Below are 17,559 nucleotides of genomic sequence, written 5' to 3' on the forward strand. Positions count from 1 at the left end.
ATCATAGTAAAGTTCATTCAATTCTCTCGGAGTGATGTGGGACACAAGTTTATGTGAAACTACAGATCTGATGCTGCTCTTACACCTGAAATTCCCCTCTGTGGGGCAACAAAGGATATTTCTATTCCAGTTGATTTCTGAGTTTATGCTGGGAAGAGAGAGCCTGCTGGCTGGTTTAAACTTATCTAATGTGACTTAGACAGGTTTAAACCAGAGATGTTCCCAACCAATCCACTCAACAGCAGTGTTGTTGTTACCAAGCTAAACATCACAGAAACTTTGTCCATTACAACAGCAGCTTCTATCATCAGGTTCTACAAACTAATGGACTCAAAGCCGCATCTAGAGTTTATCCAACAGTGTCTTTAGAAGTTCACTGGGTGCTGCGCTACCTCAGCATCTGTATTTTTTTTATAATGGAACAACAGAAAGGCAAAATTAGGTCATTTAAATAATATTCCCTGCTCAGTACTCAGTTTGTTTCACTGACACACATCTTCCACTCATGTGGCTCTAAAGAGCTTAAAGGAGGAGCTTATGCAAACTCTAAAACTGGATGAAAAAACTGTAACTTCATATTTAAAATTAGCTTTGTCCACCTCCACCAATGCAATATTTCATTGTTATCCTAACTATGATATATGCAACACATGTAAACTAGACAGAGTAAATGATTCAGATAAAGTTAGAAGAATTATTTTTGGATTCTATAAAATAAGTATGCGAGAGCAAGGCTTAGAGAATTAAGGGGACATTGTTTAATGATAAAGAGAGCCAAAAAAACATCGTCATCAAATCAGTGCCTTAACAACATAGTCACAATTATTTCCCTTGTATTTGTGCCTGCAGTAAATCCAAGTTACAGCAAACATATTTTGGAGAGATGAGATGAAATGGTCATGCAGCAGCTGACCAAATGAAGCTCTTCAGAACAAATCACAGTCAACAAAAACAGCTCCACTGAAAGCATGTTCCACCAGTGTAAGAGAATGTTTTATCAGCAAACTGCACACCTTCACATTTCTGGGGAACAATTTTCTTAACCAAACAAAGAGGCTGTGTAAAAAGAGGAATGTCTGTGCTCACAACTGCTAGTTTTAGTGAGATTTCATGTTGAAAACTACCAAAGAGGTCATGCTTGTAGGGCTGCACCGATTGCAGTTTTTTGGCCGATTGCCGATCTATAAAAAGTCTGACCTTCGGATTCCAATTTTGGGCCACAATGAATTTTTTTTATCTGAATGTTGATAAATATAGCAAGAAAGTCGCTGAGTTAGTGACAGTGGAGTGACTATTGTTAACTGTAACATGCAGACATGACCTGGTGGTCTGGCCTGGCAGTCAAACCTCTCACAGCAGATTAAAAGAGGGCAGTAGCTGATTTTAGACCTTTGCTGAGGCAGATGAGATGGATGAGTCAGGTCGGCTTCACATGTAAGCATCGGCCCTTCACCAATCTCCCAAAAGTAGAAAATCTGGGCTGATTTGTAGGCTGGCCGATTTATGGATGCATCTTATGCACCTAATGCTTTTATTGCATTAAGGTAGAAACTACAGTACGTCACAGCTTTTATGCTAAAACACACTNTATTTCCACAGCTTCATAATATTTTTGTTCCTGAAGAGATCCAATGGGAGATGGAAATATTCTGATGACTTTATAGATAGAATTTGTGTACAAGTACATATTTTTTAGGACCAAACAAAGAGTCAATAGGGAAAATGTTTTAGACCATTAAAATATTTCAGACTAAGACAACTAGGAATCATTAACATATATTTCCTCCATTTTTACCCATCCCAGAACTCATCTACTTTTAAGACGAGGCTTGAAACTTTGCTTTTTGATAAAGCTTATAGTTGGGCCAGCTTGGGTTATCCTGATGTATTTGTGCTTATGATGTTATAGACTTAGGCTACTAGAGGATGAACTGTTCACTTTCTCACTTTCTTCTTTTACTCTCCAATTTGCATTATTTGCAGTTTTTTCATCTGTTAAATTTGTTTTCTCTGTTATTTTCTCTCCATTGAAGCTACACTTGGTCTGGCGTACTGATTGGCTGTGATTCCTTCCTGGAGGAGGGCATCGGCTGACATAATGCTGCCATCAGCTTCCCTGCTTTGAACTTTTTACTTTCATGAACATCAAAATAATCCTACATCAGTTCATCAGTTTCTTCTTGTTCATTCTGTTCTGTCTTCTCAAACCCCAAGTCAGTCTTGGCAGATGGCCACTTGTACTGAGTCTGGTTCTGGTTCTGCTGGAGGTTTCTTCCCATTAAAGGGAGTTTTCCTCATGCTCAGTATGAGGGTTTGCTGTACAGTCAGTGATTCAACGCAAACGATTGTCTCTACATGCTCATCCAGGAGGAGTGAACGCTGTCAGGCAATGATTTGATGCAACCTGATGGGATTCCTTAGAAACTTTTAATCCACTTTGAATAATTAATTTAATTTACTGTACTTGAAATTATGTTTTTGTAAAATGCCTTAAAACCACATCTGTTGTGATTTGGTGCTATATAAATAAACTGAATTGAACTTCATCTGAACCATTATAACCTCATGTCTTCTGAATGCATAACAATGAATACATGATAACTTGTATTCAGAACTTGTATATGGCTTTCCATATATTACATACAGTACCTTGATTGGTATCTAAAGAAATATTACTAATGCAGAAACACATGAGAATAACTAAAAACATAACTGGATGTTGGCAAGACGAGATAAAACAGTACTATGTTTATGATGTGTTGATTTAGCTTTAATGCTACAGTATATAGAAAAGTGACCTTTCTGTACATAATGTATAAAGTTTAGAAAAATAATTCAAAGAGATATAAAAAATTTATAAAAAAAAAAATCAAACAAGTTTACGTCTTACTGGTTCAATGCAGTCTTTGGAGAGAGGAGGTGAGGGAAAGGCAGCAAAGATCAACACGCCCACATACATATATGTCCCTCCAACAAGAAGATAAGCCAAGGACAGGTCCCTTACCTGCATGGAAGAAAAACTGTAAAGGATCCATGTGGAATGTTTGAGCCTGAACTCAGTTTGAATCAAAACTAGGTTTAAATTAACAATAAAAATCCTAAACGCTGATGAAAAGTAGTTGACCTGGTTGGTGATCTACTGTTGTTTTCCACCTTGAACAGATGTTGGTGGACAGTTTCTACACAACTTGATCACTTTATGTAATTTATGGAGTTGATTCAAACAGATTGCAAAGATGTAAAATGTTATTCACTTATTGGGCCAATATATTTGAATTCCAGAAGAAAGATTCAAACCTTTGCACTTTTCTACTGAAGTGTATTAGGATTAATGAAATACTGCCTGAGCAACAGGTTCTAGCAGCATTATAGTCTACTTAAAATGGGACCCACTAAACATCTGGAGCAGACGGTCATTCATATTTTTACAGGAATCGTCTCAGTGGAAAAGGCAATATTACCAGATGTGGTAGTATCCTAACCTAACATTCTGTTATACTTTAGATATTTAATAAAATGAATTGTAATAAAATCAGTGGGCCCAGGCTGAAAGGACCTAAAATATTTAACAAACCAATTTCTTCACTACTTCTTCCATCTGCATTTGTTGAAATAGTAAGGCAAATAAAGAAAATAAAGACAGAAAAATAAGTCTAATCAATTTCAAGGTCATTTTCCTCCAAATTCTTGATTGGTCTATTGGTCCAGCCAGAACCACAGAAAAGCTTGTCCCGCTAATTTTGTCAGCAACAGTAACTGAGCACAGACTCACATTATTTTCTTGGTTTTTGTTGCTCTTCATCAATGTGATGATGCAGTTGTGAATGAAGAAGGCCAGGGTGAGGACACCAGTCAGCTGAGGAAAAAACAACCTGAACTCTGAAGGAAGAGGAAAATCACAAGTCTTAGACGAAACATAAGCATCACAACCAAGATCTTCATATACAAGACAGATTTCACCAAAACAAAGATCACTGTGCTGGTATGTTCATATATTTAGTGGTCTATCCAGTTTTGGTAAACACTACATCTAAAACATTTTAAAGACTTGTTTTTAGTTTTAGGTTAAAAAGAACAAAAGATCAAAGTAATATAACAGCCAGATAAACTTTTTAGATTTTTTTTTATTTAAAAAAGAAGTAGTATTTAAAAAAATAAAAAAATAAAAAACATCCTCTAATCTCCCCCACCCATGTTCATCTAAAAGATAAAAAAAAAGTAATTCATTCAACATGGTTAGCAGGTACATGGGACATTTTTAGCACAATGTTGATAAAAGCGTGAGCATTTGTCACAGCTGTGGCAGAACAGGACTGAGGAATGGCAGATCTACCTGGAACGTAGAACTGGGATGGACCAAACCAGTGGAACTCTAGGTGGAAGCCAAGGTGGGAAGCTTTGATTGTGACCAGCACAATCAGATAGATGACTGATATAGTGCCTAGAAGAAACAGAAAATTCCTTGGAAAAACTGACAAACAAGTAGATTGTATAAACCATTAATTACACTGACTACAACTACTAATTACTATGTAATTATAGAAATGCTACATAAGTGAAGAATAAACTGACAGTAAGCTAGTAGCTTTTGATACATCAATACATCGTTGATGGACAGCCATGGAGTCCATCAATGGGTCAGATGATGCACATTAAAGTACCTAATGAAATCAACATCAGCAGCTGTGACCACATATGTAAAAGTAGCTGTTTGATGCTTCGCCTCAATCAGCAAGTTGCAATAAGATCATTTCTAAACAATTGGAAGTTTGTTATTTAACAGAAACAGCTGGAAACATTTAGGAAGGCTGCCAACCTTCCCAGGAGTGGATGTTCCAGTGGTATGCAGTTCCTTCTTCTGACTCATTCATCCAGACTGACAAGTTACTGAGGCTCTGTGCTGATGTCTGCCTAAAACAGCAAGCTGTCACCACATAACCAGCTAATTGCGCAACAGCCATACTGTCATATACAGGCCAACAGAGGCCTCAGACTGATGCTACAACACAATATTATGTTCTGGACTTTAAGTCCTGACTTTAAGCAGACTGTGTTTCATTTATTATCATAGGAGGAAGAGGGTGGCCTTTTCAACACTATAGCATATACGTCAGTGACAGGTCTGGTCACTGACTTGTCTGGTTTTACTCCAGACTGCAGTGGTGTTACAATTAAGGACCAAAGAATGTGCTGAACACTCGACATATGGTAAAATGCTGAGTTCTAATCTTTCTAATAAAAATCTATGCTAGGTAGCTGAAGAACAAACTATTCGCTCACTGAGTCCCAAATTTTTGGATAAATGCCAAAACTTCCTGAAAGCATCCCAGGAGCTTGGGCTCCACTTACCAAAGAAAGTGAACCTGGCAAAGAAAGAGGCAGAGCGAAAGCAGAGCAGTGGCAGCAGCAGGATGATGAGGTAGAGAGGGATGGTGCTGGTTTTACTCCAGTAGTGATCAAAGCTGCTCCCAGACGAGTCATTCGCAGAGGAGCTGCCACACAGACTGGTCATGGAGTCATTTCTTCCAGGGTGAGTTTTAGGGTATGGGCAGATAACTGGCGAACACATCAACAAGACATCACCACAAGCATAATTAAAACAATTACACTATTAACAATACACAATTAGAAAGATTCAGATACCTACACTTTAATTTGGGTTTTACTTTTCACCTCACTGCACAAACCTCACATATTTTACATTTGGTCGAGTCACCCTCATTTCAGTTAACCACAATATCTATTTCATTCCTGAAGTGTGGGGTAGGGTCAGTGGTGGAACTGGGCTGTTATACCAGTGGTGGCCATAGTTTTATTTGGGGGTACATATTCATAAATATTCTCTCTCTAAGCTGGTACCTAAACAACAACTCAGACAAGAGATGCAGTCTTACTCTCTACATGCTCCACCCACTGCCCTGGCAGCATGGGCGGGCATTGCCCGCCCACAGAGTCAGCCACACCTGCCTTGGGATGGAAGCAGTTTATTTTATGTGAGTGTGATTGTTTGTTTTGTTTTTTTTTGTTTGTTTTTTGGGGGGTGGGATGGAGGGGTTACGTCATAGAGGCAAAGTTTCTATTATTTTCATCTTGATTTGATAAAATATGGACTCCCACACTGTAGCTGTGTCCTCTATCCCCCACACATTTTTCAGCTGTTACAAATGTTTAATCTGTTAATATGTCGTAAAGTAGTTTCCCAAGTCATCGTTGTACATAACATGAGCGTCAAGACGCCTGCACTGGTTTTACAGATGGAGACATGCTGCTGTGCCAACTTGCACATCGTGTGTGTTAGAATCTTGAAGCAAACCAGCAACAGGCAAAAAGCTTTGTACAGTTTTTTCTAAACAAGTTGAATGAGTTGAGGAATGTTGTTGGATGTTGATGATGTTAGTAAAACGATGACTAGATAATACATGCCAGTACATCACACTAAGCTCATTAACAAAAACAAGCTAATAAATTTGTTATCTATGTTCAGAGGTGGGTAGTTCTCAATCAGTCAACCAAATCAAATCACTCAATTAAATTTTATTTGATTGTTCAAGTTCTGGTTCAGTTACTTGAGTAATGTTTTTTTTTTTTGGGGGGGGAGAGTACTTAAAGTAGTTTTACTGCACTGTACTTTTTACTTTTACTTGAGTAATCTTATGAACTACTGCTACTATTGACTAGGTTGAGTCTGCATTTAAAGAAATAGACTTTAAAGATTGGACACTTTAGATTTTTGGATTTGTGTAATGTATAAACTAACATTTATGCAAATTTGAGCATAATTACTTTGCATGTCATTGTTTACATCATTATTGATGTTCTTTTGTTTGTTTTTAAGATTTTTGTTTGTTTTTAAGATTTTTTTATCCGAGAGTGGTCAGACAGGAAAGCAGTTTGTGAAGAAGGGGAAAGAATGAGAATGTGTAAAAAGGTTTGACAGGTGAAATAAAAACCTATCATCATCACAGAGCCTGGCCTTTAACCTGGATGGCTGTGAAGGATCCTCTTTGCTCCAAAACACACAGAATTCCTTTTAGGCAAAAGATCTGAATTAGCAGCCTCGTTCACACATCATCAGAGAACACATACAGAGGAGGGTAGGGTGTGCTGCAGAAAACTTTTAGCACCAACACCACTGCTACTCTGTTCATTCCATGCTGTTGGCCTGAGTGTGTAAGCCTAACCATCACATCCCTGAGCCAGAGCCTGCTTCAAATAGCACTGATTTAACCACAGCAAACTCTGAAGTGGGATTGGTGAATGTAACTCTGTGGAAGTGATCAGGAATTTTGCCTAGGTCCATGTGCTTCTTTCAGCCATTGATGGATGAATGAATTGAATGAATGAATTAATTAATTAATTAATTAATTAATTAATTAATTAATTAATGAATAGAGTACCATGTGACATCACCATATGGTGGATGCCACCTTTAAGGTGACACCAACAGGTTCATTATACATCAAATAAAATTATTCCAGATGTGCGAATTAATTATAAATATTTTGCTCTTAAGATGCTAAAATCTGCAAAATATTTCATATTTCACTGAGCACAATTACCTTATCATGCATTTTGAGTAGATAGTCAGGAATAACCTTTTGTGACAAGCTAAACCTGTTAATAAATAGAACTTTAGGGTCTAAAACAGTACATCAAATCTTGGAGCCTGGTTGTAAAAAAAAAAAATGTTTTTAAGACCCAAAGGAAATAAAAAATAAAAAAATAAAAAAAACATTCTCAGATTTATCACTTTTGCCGGGTTTAGAAATCTCATGTAATGCACCAAAATAATATCTGATCATAAGAAAGAGAAATAGAGAAAGCATAAATGAAAATTGATTTCTCTTCTTGTCTGCATTCAAGAATGGTAATCAACTCTTTTTAAAACTAATTGAAAGCATATGGTTGTTGGTGTAGAACAGTCTTTAAAACTACTCAGAAATGTTACAAGTAAAGGTTTCCTGATGCAGGTTCCTCACCTCTGTCAGAACCATTGGTTCCATACTCTGAATCGGATGTGCTGACGTTGTGAGCGTGGTCTGTAGACATGAAAAAATAAGAAGAATTTAAAACACTCATTTATGAATTCACTTTCACAATGTAAAATTATTTTTTATTTCAAACCACTGCTGGATAGTTAACTAAATCCATGTTTATACAGGGCCAGGGTCTAGGTGTTCAGTCAAACACCTAGACATTCTCAAAGAATAAATCTTTTAAAATGTTTTAATGAGGATATGTGTGAACAGCTCAAACTTCTGAGTACAGATATTGCCCAAGATAAAATTTTTATACATTGTTAAAAATGGTCGCATGACCTTAATGTGACTTGATAGCTGCATGATCAAAGCAACTCCCTGCCTACAGCTTCAAATACAATAAAGAGTCAGCCCTTAAAGACGTTTCTGGTTCCAGTTTAAATGAATGAGCCACTTTCAAGAGGATGTATGAGCTGAACAATCAGGGCTGAGTCAGCATTTTAGATTTGCTGAAGCAAGCGTTGAGGCAAAAATGGAAACTAGCAATCTGAAGTGGACATGGCCCACATGACTTCACGAACAAACCCGTAAAGAAAAACTGCTATCAGACTTTGGAATTACATGTTTATGAGCAGCAATGTTGCACTTTGGTAGATCATTTGAAAACTTCCACACAACAGCACATACCAGACAAGATTTAAGACAACAGGGTAAACATGGAACATTACGGTCATGTTTAAGCTTACTGTAGATGAACTGCCCAGTGTTGTAGAGGAAGTTGGACATTAGGACCCAGTATACCACCATGGCTCCAACAAGAGACACCATGGAGAAGACCAAGCTGGACCACTGGCCAAGCTTTCCAAAGTAGAACCTGCAAACATCAGGGAATTCCCAGCTGGATGTGTCCACACCCCCTGAGCAGAACAGCACAGTATTTTAGAGCATATCAGTTAAATTTCTTTTCCAGAGGAATATTCCCTTGTTAGTTAAGACACAATACCTCATTGCTGGATATTAAAAACACAAAGATACAATGTGTTGAGTTTACACATAAGGAATTTTAAAATGAATCTGAAAACTTGGTGTCTATTTGGTGTCTACCAGCATGTCTGAACAGTACAGAATAGAAGGTTGGGAAAATCTCAAAGTAGGACATAGTCACAAACAGGTGGCAGCACTATGTCCACAGTGGATGAATAGTTTCCTGGAAAGACCTGCACTCATCTTCAGTAAAGCTCATGAGAAACATTAGAAATGGAAGGACGGTGATATAAAAAAATGTTTGGTGAAAACTACACCAGAAGGCTATTTACCTAGTAAATCTACAGAGATATGGCTCCCTCTAGATTCCTGCACCATTTTGTTATAATTAAGTAGTACATAAAATCATCAACCTGAGAAATACTCTGTCAGAAAAAGTTTTGTGAGAATGTGAAGAGAAAGAATGACTTGGACCAGATCACTCTTCACGCTTTTGTTTGTTCTCACCATTGACTGCACTCTTCAGACCATTAAAGAAACAGATTCTACATTTAAGTTTCCACAACATTAATTTATTAATATCAGTAGAGCTGCATGACGTGAGGAAATTGTGTAGCTGACTTCTTTTTTTCCCTCTATCCATCATCTGTCCTTCCATCACTCTGTGACCTTTAGCATTTTGGAGAAGATCATTAGTGTCTGATGTGAACATCTGCTGCCCTGACACTCTGTCCAGGGTAGAGTGTCAGTGGGATATGTCCAACTGGCACAGATTTGATGTGCCAGTTGGACATAATATCTGTCCAACAGGCTAAATATTATGCTAGCATGAAAAACACAAGTCAACAGAACCTGGAATACATTAGCCAACTACAAGCAGTCATTTTGATATGAATGTTGCACACACTGATATTTCCATGATAATTTATTGTGTAGCCCTTCATATCAGTGGGAGCATAATGCCCTAGGGTCTTGTCACATCATATGTGGAAACTAGTAGAACCAGAACCAGAACCTGTGAAACTACTACACCACGATATAAAATGAACGCATCAACAGATAACGGGCCTCCCAATTTTACTCACCATTCATAGTTCTCACAAAATGTCAAGACTGGACTTCAATCATGCTTCAAAACAACACTAAGGAATTTCTTTAAGCTCTTATAGTCACCTCCTCACAGTTCATTAAGCCACCGCTTAATGATGAATAACAGCAAAGTGATAAAGTCCTAAATGGTAACGTTGTTTTCCTAATGAAGGATAGTACAGACCAAGTTTGTTCAGATTAAAAAAAAAAAAAAAAAAGAACATCTATCCTGTACAATACAATATCATCCCTTACTTCATTAAAGCAAAACAAGGAGAGGACTAAAGCAGAAGAGATACTGCTGGACTTACTAATTGCCTTTGGTGATTTGATGACAATGTAACAGCAGTACAGCATTAGCAGGCCAGTGAAGATGAGGATGATGATTCCCAGAGTGAAACCAGCCTGAAGAAATTAAGTGAATAAAAAAAGTCTATTCAATTTTCAGGAAAAAATCTATGTCCAGCAACAGCTGACTTAATGTTAGCATAAAGCCACAAACTGAGGAAAACAGTAAAAGGTAGGCGACCTGCTTAATACCCCATGGTATGCTGAGTATGGACGTCCCCATCATGGTGTTCCATATGGCAAAGCTGCACGGAAACACACGCAAGGGAATCAAAGTCCTGAAGACGAGGGCTCCACGTTCAGTGACGCTGACTGAAGCAGTGAGATCTTACATGGTGACAATGCTGGGGTTCTTAGCAGCCTGCTCACTGTCTGGAACTTTGAAAGCCGTCCCGAGAGGGCTGTAGACATACATCTCCTCTGCTGTGGGGATCACATGGTTTGGAGGACTCTGGAGGAGCAAATGAAAACATCAACGTTTTCAAATCAATGACATCTTCAGAGAAATAAAGACAAACATTCACATGGCTTTAATTCACAGCTGGAGCAATGATGACAATATGAAAAACATAAAACAGCCATTTTATTATCATTTCTTCTCCAATTTTATTGGCATACAGTAAGCCAGGAAATTAAATGTCATTTAAAATCATTCTTTGCTATAGCGACAAAGTGACTTAACCTACCAGCATTGTGTCAGAGGACCCTGTCAGTCTGCTGTAGTAATGGACTCTACTGTTCAGGATGGCAGCCTCAGCAGAGATCCTCTCCTGAGGGTCATCACTTACAATGTTCCTGGGCTCCACATAGAAAGGCCTGCAACACCACACAAATCACAGCATTGCCACCTTTACTTTTAATTTAAATTCCCCAAAACAACTTGGTGCTAGTTCAGAATGTTTATCAAGTCCAAAGTCAGCAAAGAATATGCTAGAACATCTTACAGCACCTCATGCTGACTGCATTTTCCAGCAGGACTTGGTGCCTGTTGCTACAAGTACCAGTACCTGCTTTAATCACCATGGATCCCAGTGCTGGATGTGCAGGTGAACTGGTCTGACCAGAACCACACAGAGTCTATGCGTCAAGAGGAAAAGAAGAGAGAGAAGGCCCAGCAAGGACACTAGTAAGGCAACCTGGGCTGCCTAACAGATCAGCTTCTTGCAGTCAGAACAGTGAACAGTGTCCAACTGATAACAGTCATACCATACTATGCTGTACTACTGTTCTGCAGAAATTCCCTGAGTAAAAACAAAAACTGTTTGTGAGCTGTGAAAGGGTGTGTTTGTAATCTTTAATGTGCTAGAAACTTGTTGGTCCCTGTGAAATACCTAACTGGATTTAAACTGACACAAACTGCTAACAGAGAGGGGAATTATGCCAAGGTGGTGCCAATCTCACAAGTCCATCATAGAGTTAGCTTCCTAGAAAAGCACCATGTTTGTTTATTATCATGCAATACCCTCAAGGAAAAAAACACATGCACTAAAAGCATTCCAAAACTGAACTAGGTGGCTTTTATACTGAAAATCCTAAATGTCTCTGAATTTCCAGAGGTTGACATTTAAAACTTTATTTTATTTAATTTTACAGAAGACAGAAAACATTTGTTAAAATAGAAAAGTAACTGAGCTTATGAACAGTTGTGACTAAATCCTTATTTTAGGTATGTCTACCGGATGACCACACAAGATATCTGGCTATGGGTCGGGCCAGGAGCCTTACACTCCTCCTCCTGGTGGAAAGACACAGCTGAACAGTTTATGGTCCCCAATGTTTCAATTAGTTTAATTATAAATAACTGGACTTGAATATTAAAATGAATTATATACCGTAACTCAAAGAAATTTGTTGTCCATTCTAAACTTTGCAGAGAAACATTCTTTTTTAGATTTGGTTTCTAAAAAACCAAATCCATCTGGAAAGCAAAACTATCCTCTCATCTCAGAATGGACCACTGTTTGCTTCAGTACATTCAGCCATTTTAAAAACCTTTGAAGTCTTTGATATTTCACCACTAATAGCCAATTTTGGTATTCAGACCTTCTGCAGCACACAGAGGTTCTGGGGTCTCTACCGTTTAGTTCTGATGTCCAATGACCCAGCTGAGCCTCTGTGGGAGGGGCTCTCCCCAGTGGGATCTGGGCCCAGCAGAGGCCTGCAGTCATCCTCCATGGTCCCTAACAATCAGCCAGGCTTCAGCCTTCAACTCATCACCTGTCTGGAAGGACAGAGGAAGATTCACGTTAAGAACAACCAGTACTTCAACAACAGAATGTCAAAGAAATTATATTATGAAGCATAACAATATTATTGCTGAATATTGCACAGAAGTTATTGACTGCAATTTACCCAGAAGTTTTTTCCCATCATAGTAAAGTTCATTCAATTCTCTCGGAGTGATGTGGGACACAAGTTTATGTGAAACTACAGATCTGATGCTGCTCTTACACCTGAATTTCCCCTCTGTGGGGCAACAAAGGATATTTCTATTCCAGTTGATTTCTAAGTTTATGCTGGGAAGAGAGAGCCTGCTGGCTGGTTTAAACTTATCTAATGTGACTTAGACAGGTTTAAACCAGAGATGTTCCCAACCAATCCACTCAACAGCAGTGTTGTTGTTACCAAGCTAAACATCACAGAAACTTTGTCCATTACAACAGCAGCTTCTATCATCAGGTTCTACAAACTAATGGACTCAAAGCCGCATCTAGAGTTTATCCAACAGTGTCTTTAGAAGTTCACTGGGTGCTGCGCTACCTCAGCATCTGTATTTTTTTTATAATGGAACAACAGAAAGGCAAAATTAGGTAATTTAAATAATATTCCCTGCTCAGTACTCAGTTTGTTTCACTGACACACATCTTCCACTCATGTGGCTCTAAAGAGCTTAAAGGAGGAGCTTATGCAAACTCTAAAACTGGATGAAAAAACTGTAACTTCATATTTAAAATTAGCTTTGTCCACCTCCACCAATGCAATATTTCATTGTTATCCTACACATGTAAACTAGACAGAGTAAATGATTCAGATAAAGTTAGAAGAATTATTTTTGGATTCTATAATAAAAAGTATGTGAGAGCAAGGCTTAGAGAATTAAGGGGACATTGTTTAATGATAAAGAGAGCCAAAAAAACATCGTCATCAAATCAGTGCCTTAACAACATAGTCACAATTATTTCCCTTGTATTTGTGCCTGCAGTAAATCCAAGTTACAGCAAACATATTTTGGAGGGATGAGATGAAATGGTCATGCAGCAGCTGACCAAATGAAGCTCTTCAGAACAAATCACAGTCAACAGAAACAGCTCCACTGAAAACATGTTCCACCAGTGTAAGAGAATGTTTTATCAGCAAACTGTACACCTTCACATTTCTGGGGAACAATTTTCTTAACCAAACAAAGAGGCTGTGTAAAAAGAGGAATGTCTGTGCTCACAACTGCTAGTTTTAGTGAGATTTCATGTTGAAAACTACCAAAGAGGCCATGCTTGTAGGGCTGCACCGATTGCAGTTTTTTGGCCGATTGCCGATCTATAAAAAGTCTGACCTTCGGATTCCAATTTTGGGCCACAATGAATTTTTTTTATCTGAATGTTGATAAATATAGCAAGAAAGTCGCTGAGTTAGTGACAGTGGAGTGACTATTGTTAACTGTAACATGCAGACATGACCTGGTGGTCTGGCCTGGCAGTCAAACCTCTCACAGCAGATTAAAAGAGGGCAGTAGCTGATTTTAGACCTTTGCTGAGGCAGATGAGATGGATGAATCAGGTCGGCTTCACATGTAAGCATCGGCCCTTCACCAATCTCCCAAAAGTAGAAAATCTGGGCTGATTTGTAGGCTGGCCGATTTATGGATGCATCTTATGCACCTAATGCTTTTATTGCATTAAGGTGAAACTGCAGTACATCACAGCTTTTATGCTAAAACACACTTATTGTGCTAAGTATTGAATAATTTTCCTTAAACATGGCTTGATCTGCACACTAGCCTGATTTGATTAAGTGAGTTGGACTCCACATCACTTCTGAGAAGGCTATTCAGGTGAAAGTTTAAAAAAAACTTTTCAGTGTCTACGACCACAATGAAACTATCTTACTCAGATGTTTAAAATAAGGAAGTCCAAAGAAAAGGGAACTACAGAACATCCCATTCAAATTGTGAGATATTTAGTCATCCAATTAGTCAACATCAGCATTTAACATGAAGATCTGAAGCTGTGATGGTAATCTTTTGTGCATAATTAGATTATTAACAATAAAACATCAAACACAAAAGGCATTAAAGTAAAAATCCAGTGAGTGACAATCAGTGACAACAAAGGTTAGGTCATTTCTGTGTACTGATATAATCAGAGCAGTTTAGAAACCCTCGGTGATCGTCCCTGTCTGAGCTTGATAACAACTGTGTATTAAAAATTACTTTAGATGTTTTTATCTAAAAGTTACATAACAAAGTCTAACTGGTTTTAGACTTTATCTAAAAAACAATACTTTTATTTTAGATCTAAAACAATAATTAGAACAAACCATCTATCCTAGTTTAGAATAATTCACAAGACTATTGATTAACTTAAACAACTATCCGCAATCTGCTTATCCGTGTGACCAGCTGGATGCGCGCGCTCCCAGGCAGCAGCGTCTGGAAGCAGATGTTCTCTTATTATCTGAAACCCCAAATCGCCCCCTTACCGAACCGCAGAACCAGTTGGCAAGAACTGAGGTGGCCTGGACCTGCTTCTCATCGCCATTCCTCCCAGCGCATATTACCACAGTTCCTGTCGTTGCGCTCTTAAGTGCCAACAATATTAGAATGTGTGGGTAACACACTGCAGCTTCCCGTGTTTTACCTGACTTCGACCCTACTGTCACAGCTAAAGCTTCCAATTTAAAGTTTTTCTGCTAGTGAAACGTCGAAGGAGCCGCGGCCTCCTGTCTCCGGTAGTGTAAACACAGCGAAATGTTCCGGAAAAGGCCAACCTTATAAAGTTACTAACCTGTGGACCAGCGCAGAGGAAATAAAGCGGCGTTAGCTCCACAGCTACACAACACTCCGAAAATGCTGAGCGTCATCCAATCAAATTCATTGTCAAGCACGTGCAATGACGTCACATGCAGGGCCGCGTAAGTAAATATTGCAGACTCCCGAGTCAAATATAAAGGTAAAAATCTTGGTATTTCTATTACGAAAGAAGAAAACCAAAGGTCAAATGAAAATTTAAACCCCGTTGTTGCTTTAGTCCAGAAGAAATTTAATATGTGCATAAAGAAAGATTTATCCATCGCTGGTCGTTCCTTACTTTCTAAAGCCCAGCGTCTTTCCAGTTTGGTACAGCTCTACACTAGAGGCTAAAAAATTAATCTATATACATATATACCAGTGATTCTTGAGAACAGGGACAAACAGATCCTATCGATAAAGCACAAAATTTGAATAAAATATACACAAAATTTATTTTTTTTTTTTCAAATGTCTGACTAAACTAACCTGGGCCATGTGAGCACAACAGTGTATGTTTTCCTGGTGTTTGCTGAATAGGTTTTATTTTAAACATTGTAGTAGGTGGATGGTGTCTGTAAAATCCCTTGTCTCAACACATTGTAATAGCTTAACCCTTGTTTACAAATGGGGTCCAACCGACCCCACACCCATATCACTTTTATCAGTTGCCTCAGTCCTCGCACGCACAACGGTTAAAATAATTAAAGAAATACTAAAAATATATATTATGACAATTAAACAAAAGTATTCAAATAAATAATTATAAAAGTATCAATAAATTGAATTAAAAATAATTTTTATATATTTTCCAACTCAGTTAAAATTTGTCCCAAGTTTTTGTCACCGTCAGACATTAAAAGAATGTAAAAAAAATTAAAAATAAAATAAAAAAAATCTGGCATTATTTGGGGGCACCAGAACTTCTGAGGACCCCATGACCACCTCCTTTCTCTTCTTTTGCTAAGATGGCTAAGCAGGTCTAGTTAGCTTATGTTATTATTTAGTTTTTTCTTCGTTTTATTCCTAAGTTGTTTGTCACAACCATGATGTGTCAACTCCATAACTGACAATTTATAAAATTTTGATGACATTTTGTGAAATAAAAGCTTAATTTTGGTACACTGTTAAGATTTAATGGACCCGATGAGCTACAATATGGCCTCCTTCAGAATAACATCATATAAATTGAGGTAGTTTAGCATTTTGACAACTCCGTCAGATGTCAACTCCATCAGAGTTTTTAACTGACAGTGTCACTCTTTCTGTGATAGTGTTGACAAATCTCACTTAAATGTGCAGTTAATTCATTTTAATGTATTTTACATCAATGGCATTACTTCACATGTATCAAATATTACATTTTACTCACTAGTTTGTGACAACCTTCAGTTCTTTGTCAACTCCGTGATGCACTGTCAACTCCGTCAGATGGACTTTATGGTGTTTTTGTTTTAAATAATATTTCTTTTGTTTCTTAAGAAGCATTTGTCTTTAAAACTGAGTAAAAAATATCACTAATAGGGTCATTAAAAAATAATTTTATATTTATTTTTGTTAGATAGTGTTGAGGGCTGCACAGTGGCGCAGTTGGTAGAGCTGTTGCCGTGCAGCAAGAAGGTTCTGGGTTCAATTCCCGGCCCCGGTCTTTCTGCATGGAGTTTGCATGTTCTCCCTGTGCATGCGTGGGTTTTCTCCAGGTACTCCGGTTTCCTCCCACAGTCCCAAAAACATGACTGTTAGGTTAATTGGTCTGTCTAAATTGCCCCTAGGTGTGTGTGTGTGTGTGCGCATGGTTGTGTGTCTGTGTTGCCCTGCAACAGACTGGCGACCTGTCCAAGATGTACCCCGCCTCTCGCCCGGAACGTTAGCTGGAGATAGGCACCAGCACCCCTCCCGACCCCACTGAGGGACAAGGGTGTTCAGAAAATGGATGGATAGATAGTGTTGACAAAGTTCTGGGTCAGGTCCATTAAAAATGTAATTTTAAAAAAAAAAAAAAATTTTTTTAAATTAAATTTTTTTGTTTTTTTTATAATTATTTATTTGAATACTTTTAGTTAATTGTCATAATATATATTTTTAGTATTTCTTTAATTATTTTAACCGTTGTGCGTGCGAGGACTGAGGCAACTGATAAAAGTGATATGGGTGTGG

The 17,559-nt window shown here is 38.0% G+C and overlaps 1 protein-coding gene and 1 long non-coding RNA gene across 3 annotated transcripts in view; one reads left to right on the forward strand and one right to left on the reverse strand.

The window, feature by feature from the left end:
* The first annotated feature begins 2,376 nt into the window (after positions 1-2,376).
* LOC107833202 (uncharacterized) overlaps positions 2,377-17,559 on the forward strand; it is an 18,843-nt gene continuing 3,660 nt past the window's right edge. The window contains exons 1-2 of the long non-coding RNA XR_001658911.1: positions 2,377-2,460; positions 6,487-6,490. This is a non-coding gene — a long non-coding RNA (uncharacterized LOC107833202). The remainder of the gene's footprint in view (positions 2,461-6,486; positions 6,491-17,559) is intronic.
* LOC103153237 (sodium-coupled neutral amino acid transporter 9-like) lies at positions 2,456-15,487 on the reverse strand. 2 transcript variants are annotated; one of them, XM_016661794.1, is made up of 12 exons: positions 15,401-15,487; positions 12,478-12,621; positions 11,087-11,216; positions 10,733-10,851; positions 10,582-10,645; positions 10,364-10,457; positions 8,726-8,896; positions 7,980-8,039; positions 5,350-5,556; positions 4,334-4,441; positions 3,773-3,879; positions 2,456-3,004 (listed from the first exon to the last, which is right to left on the reverse strand). In XM_016661794.1, the coding sequence occupies exons 2-12, from the start codon at positions 12,573-12,575 to the stop codon at positions 2,870-2,872; spliced, it is 1,293 nt and encodes a 430-aa protein (XP_016517280.1). In that variant the 5' UTR covers positions 12,576-12,621; positions 15,401-15,487; the 3' UTR covers positions 2,456-2,869. The 2 variants fall into 2 exon arrangements, with proteins under 2 accessions (XP_016517280.1, XP_016517281.1); XM_016661795.1 differs by lacking the exon at positions 15,401-15,487 and adding an exon at positions 15,096-15,299.

The sequence above is a fragment of the Poecilia formosa genome, unplaced genomic scaffold (genome assembly GCF_000485575.1).
Source record: "Poecilia formosa unplaced genomic scaffold, Poecilia_formosa-5.1.2 Scaffold343, whole genome shotgun sequence".
In the NCBI taxonomy this organism is placed as follows: domain Eukaryota; kingdom Metazoa; phylum Chordata; class Actinopteri; order Cyprinodontiformes; family Poeciliidae; genus Poecilia; species Poecilia formosa.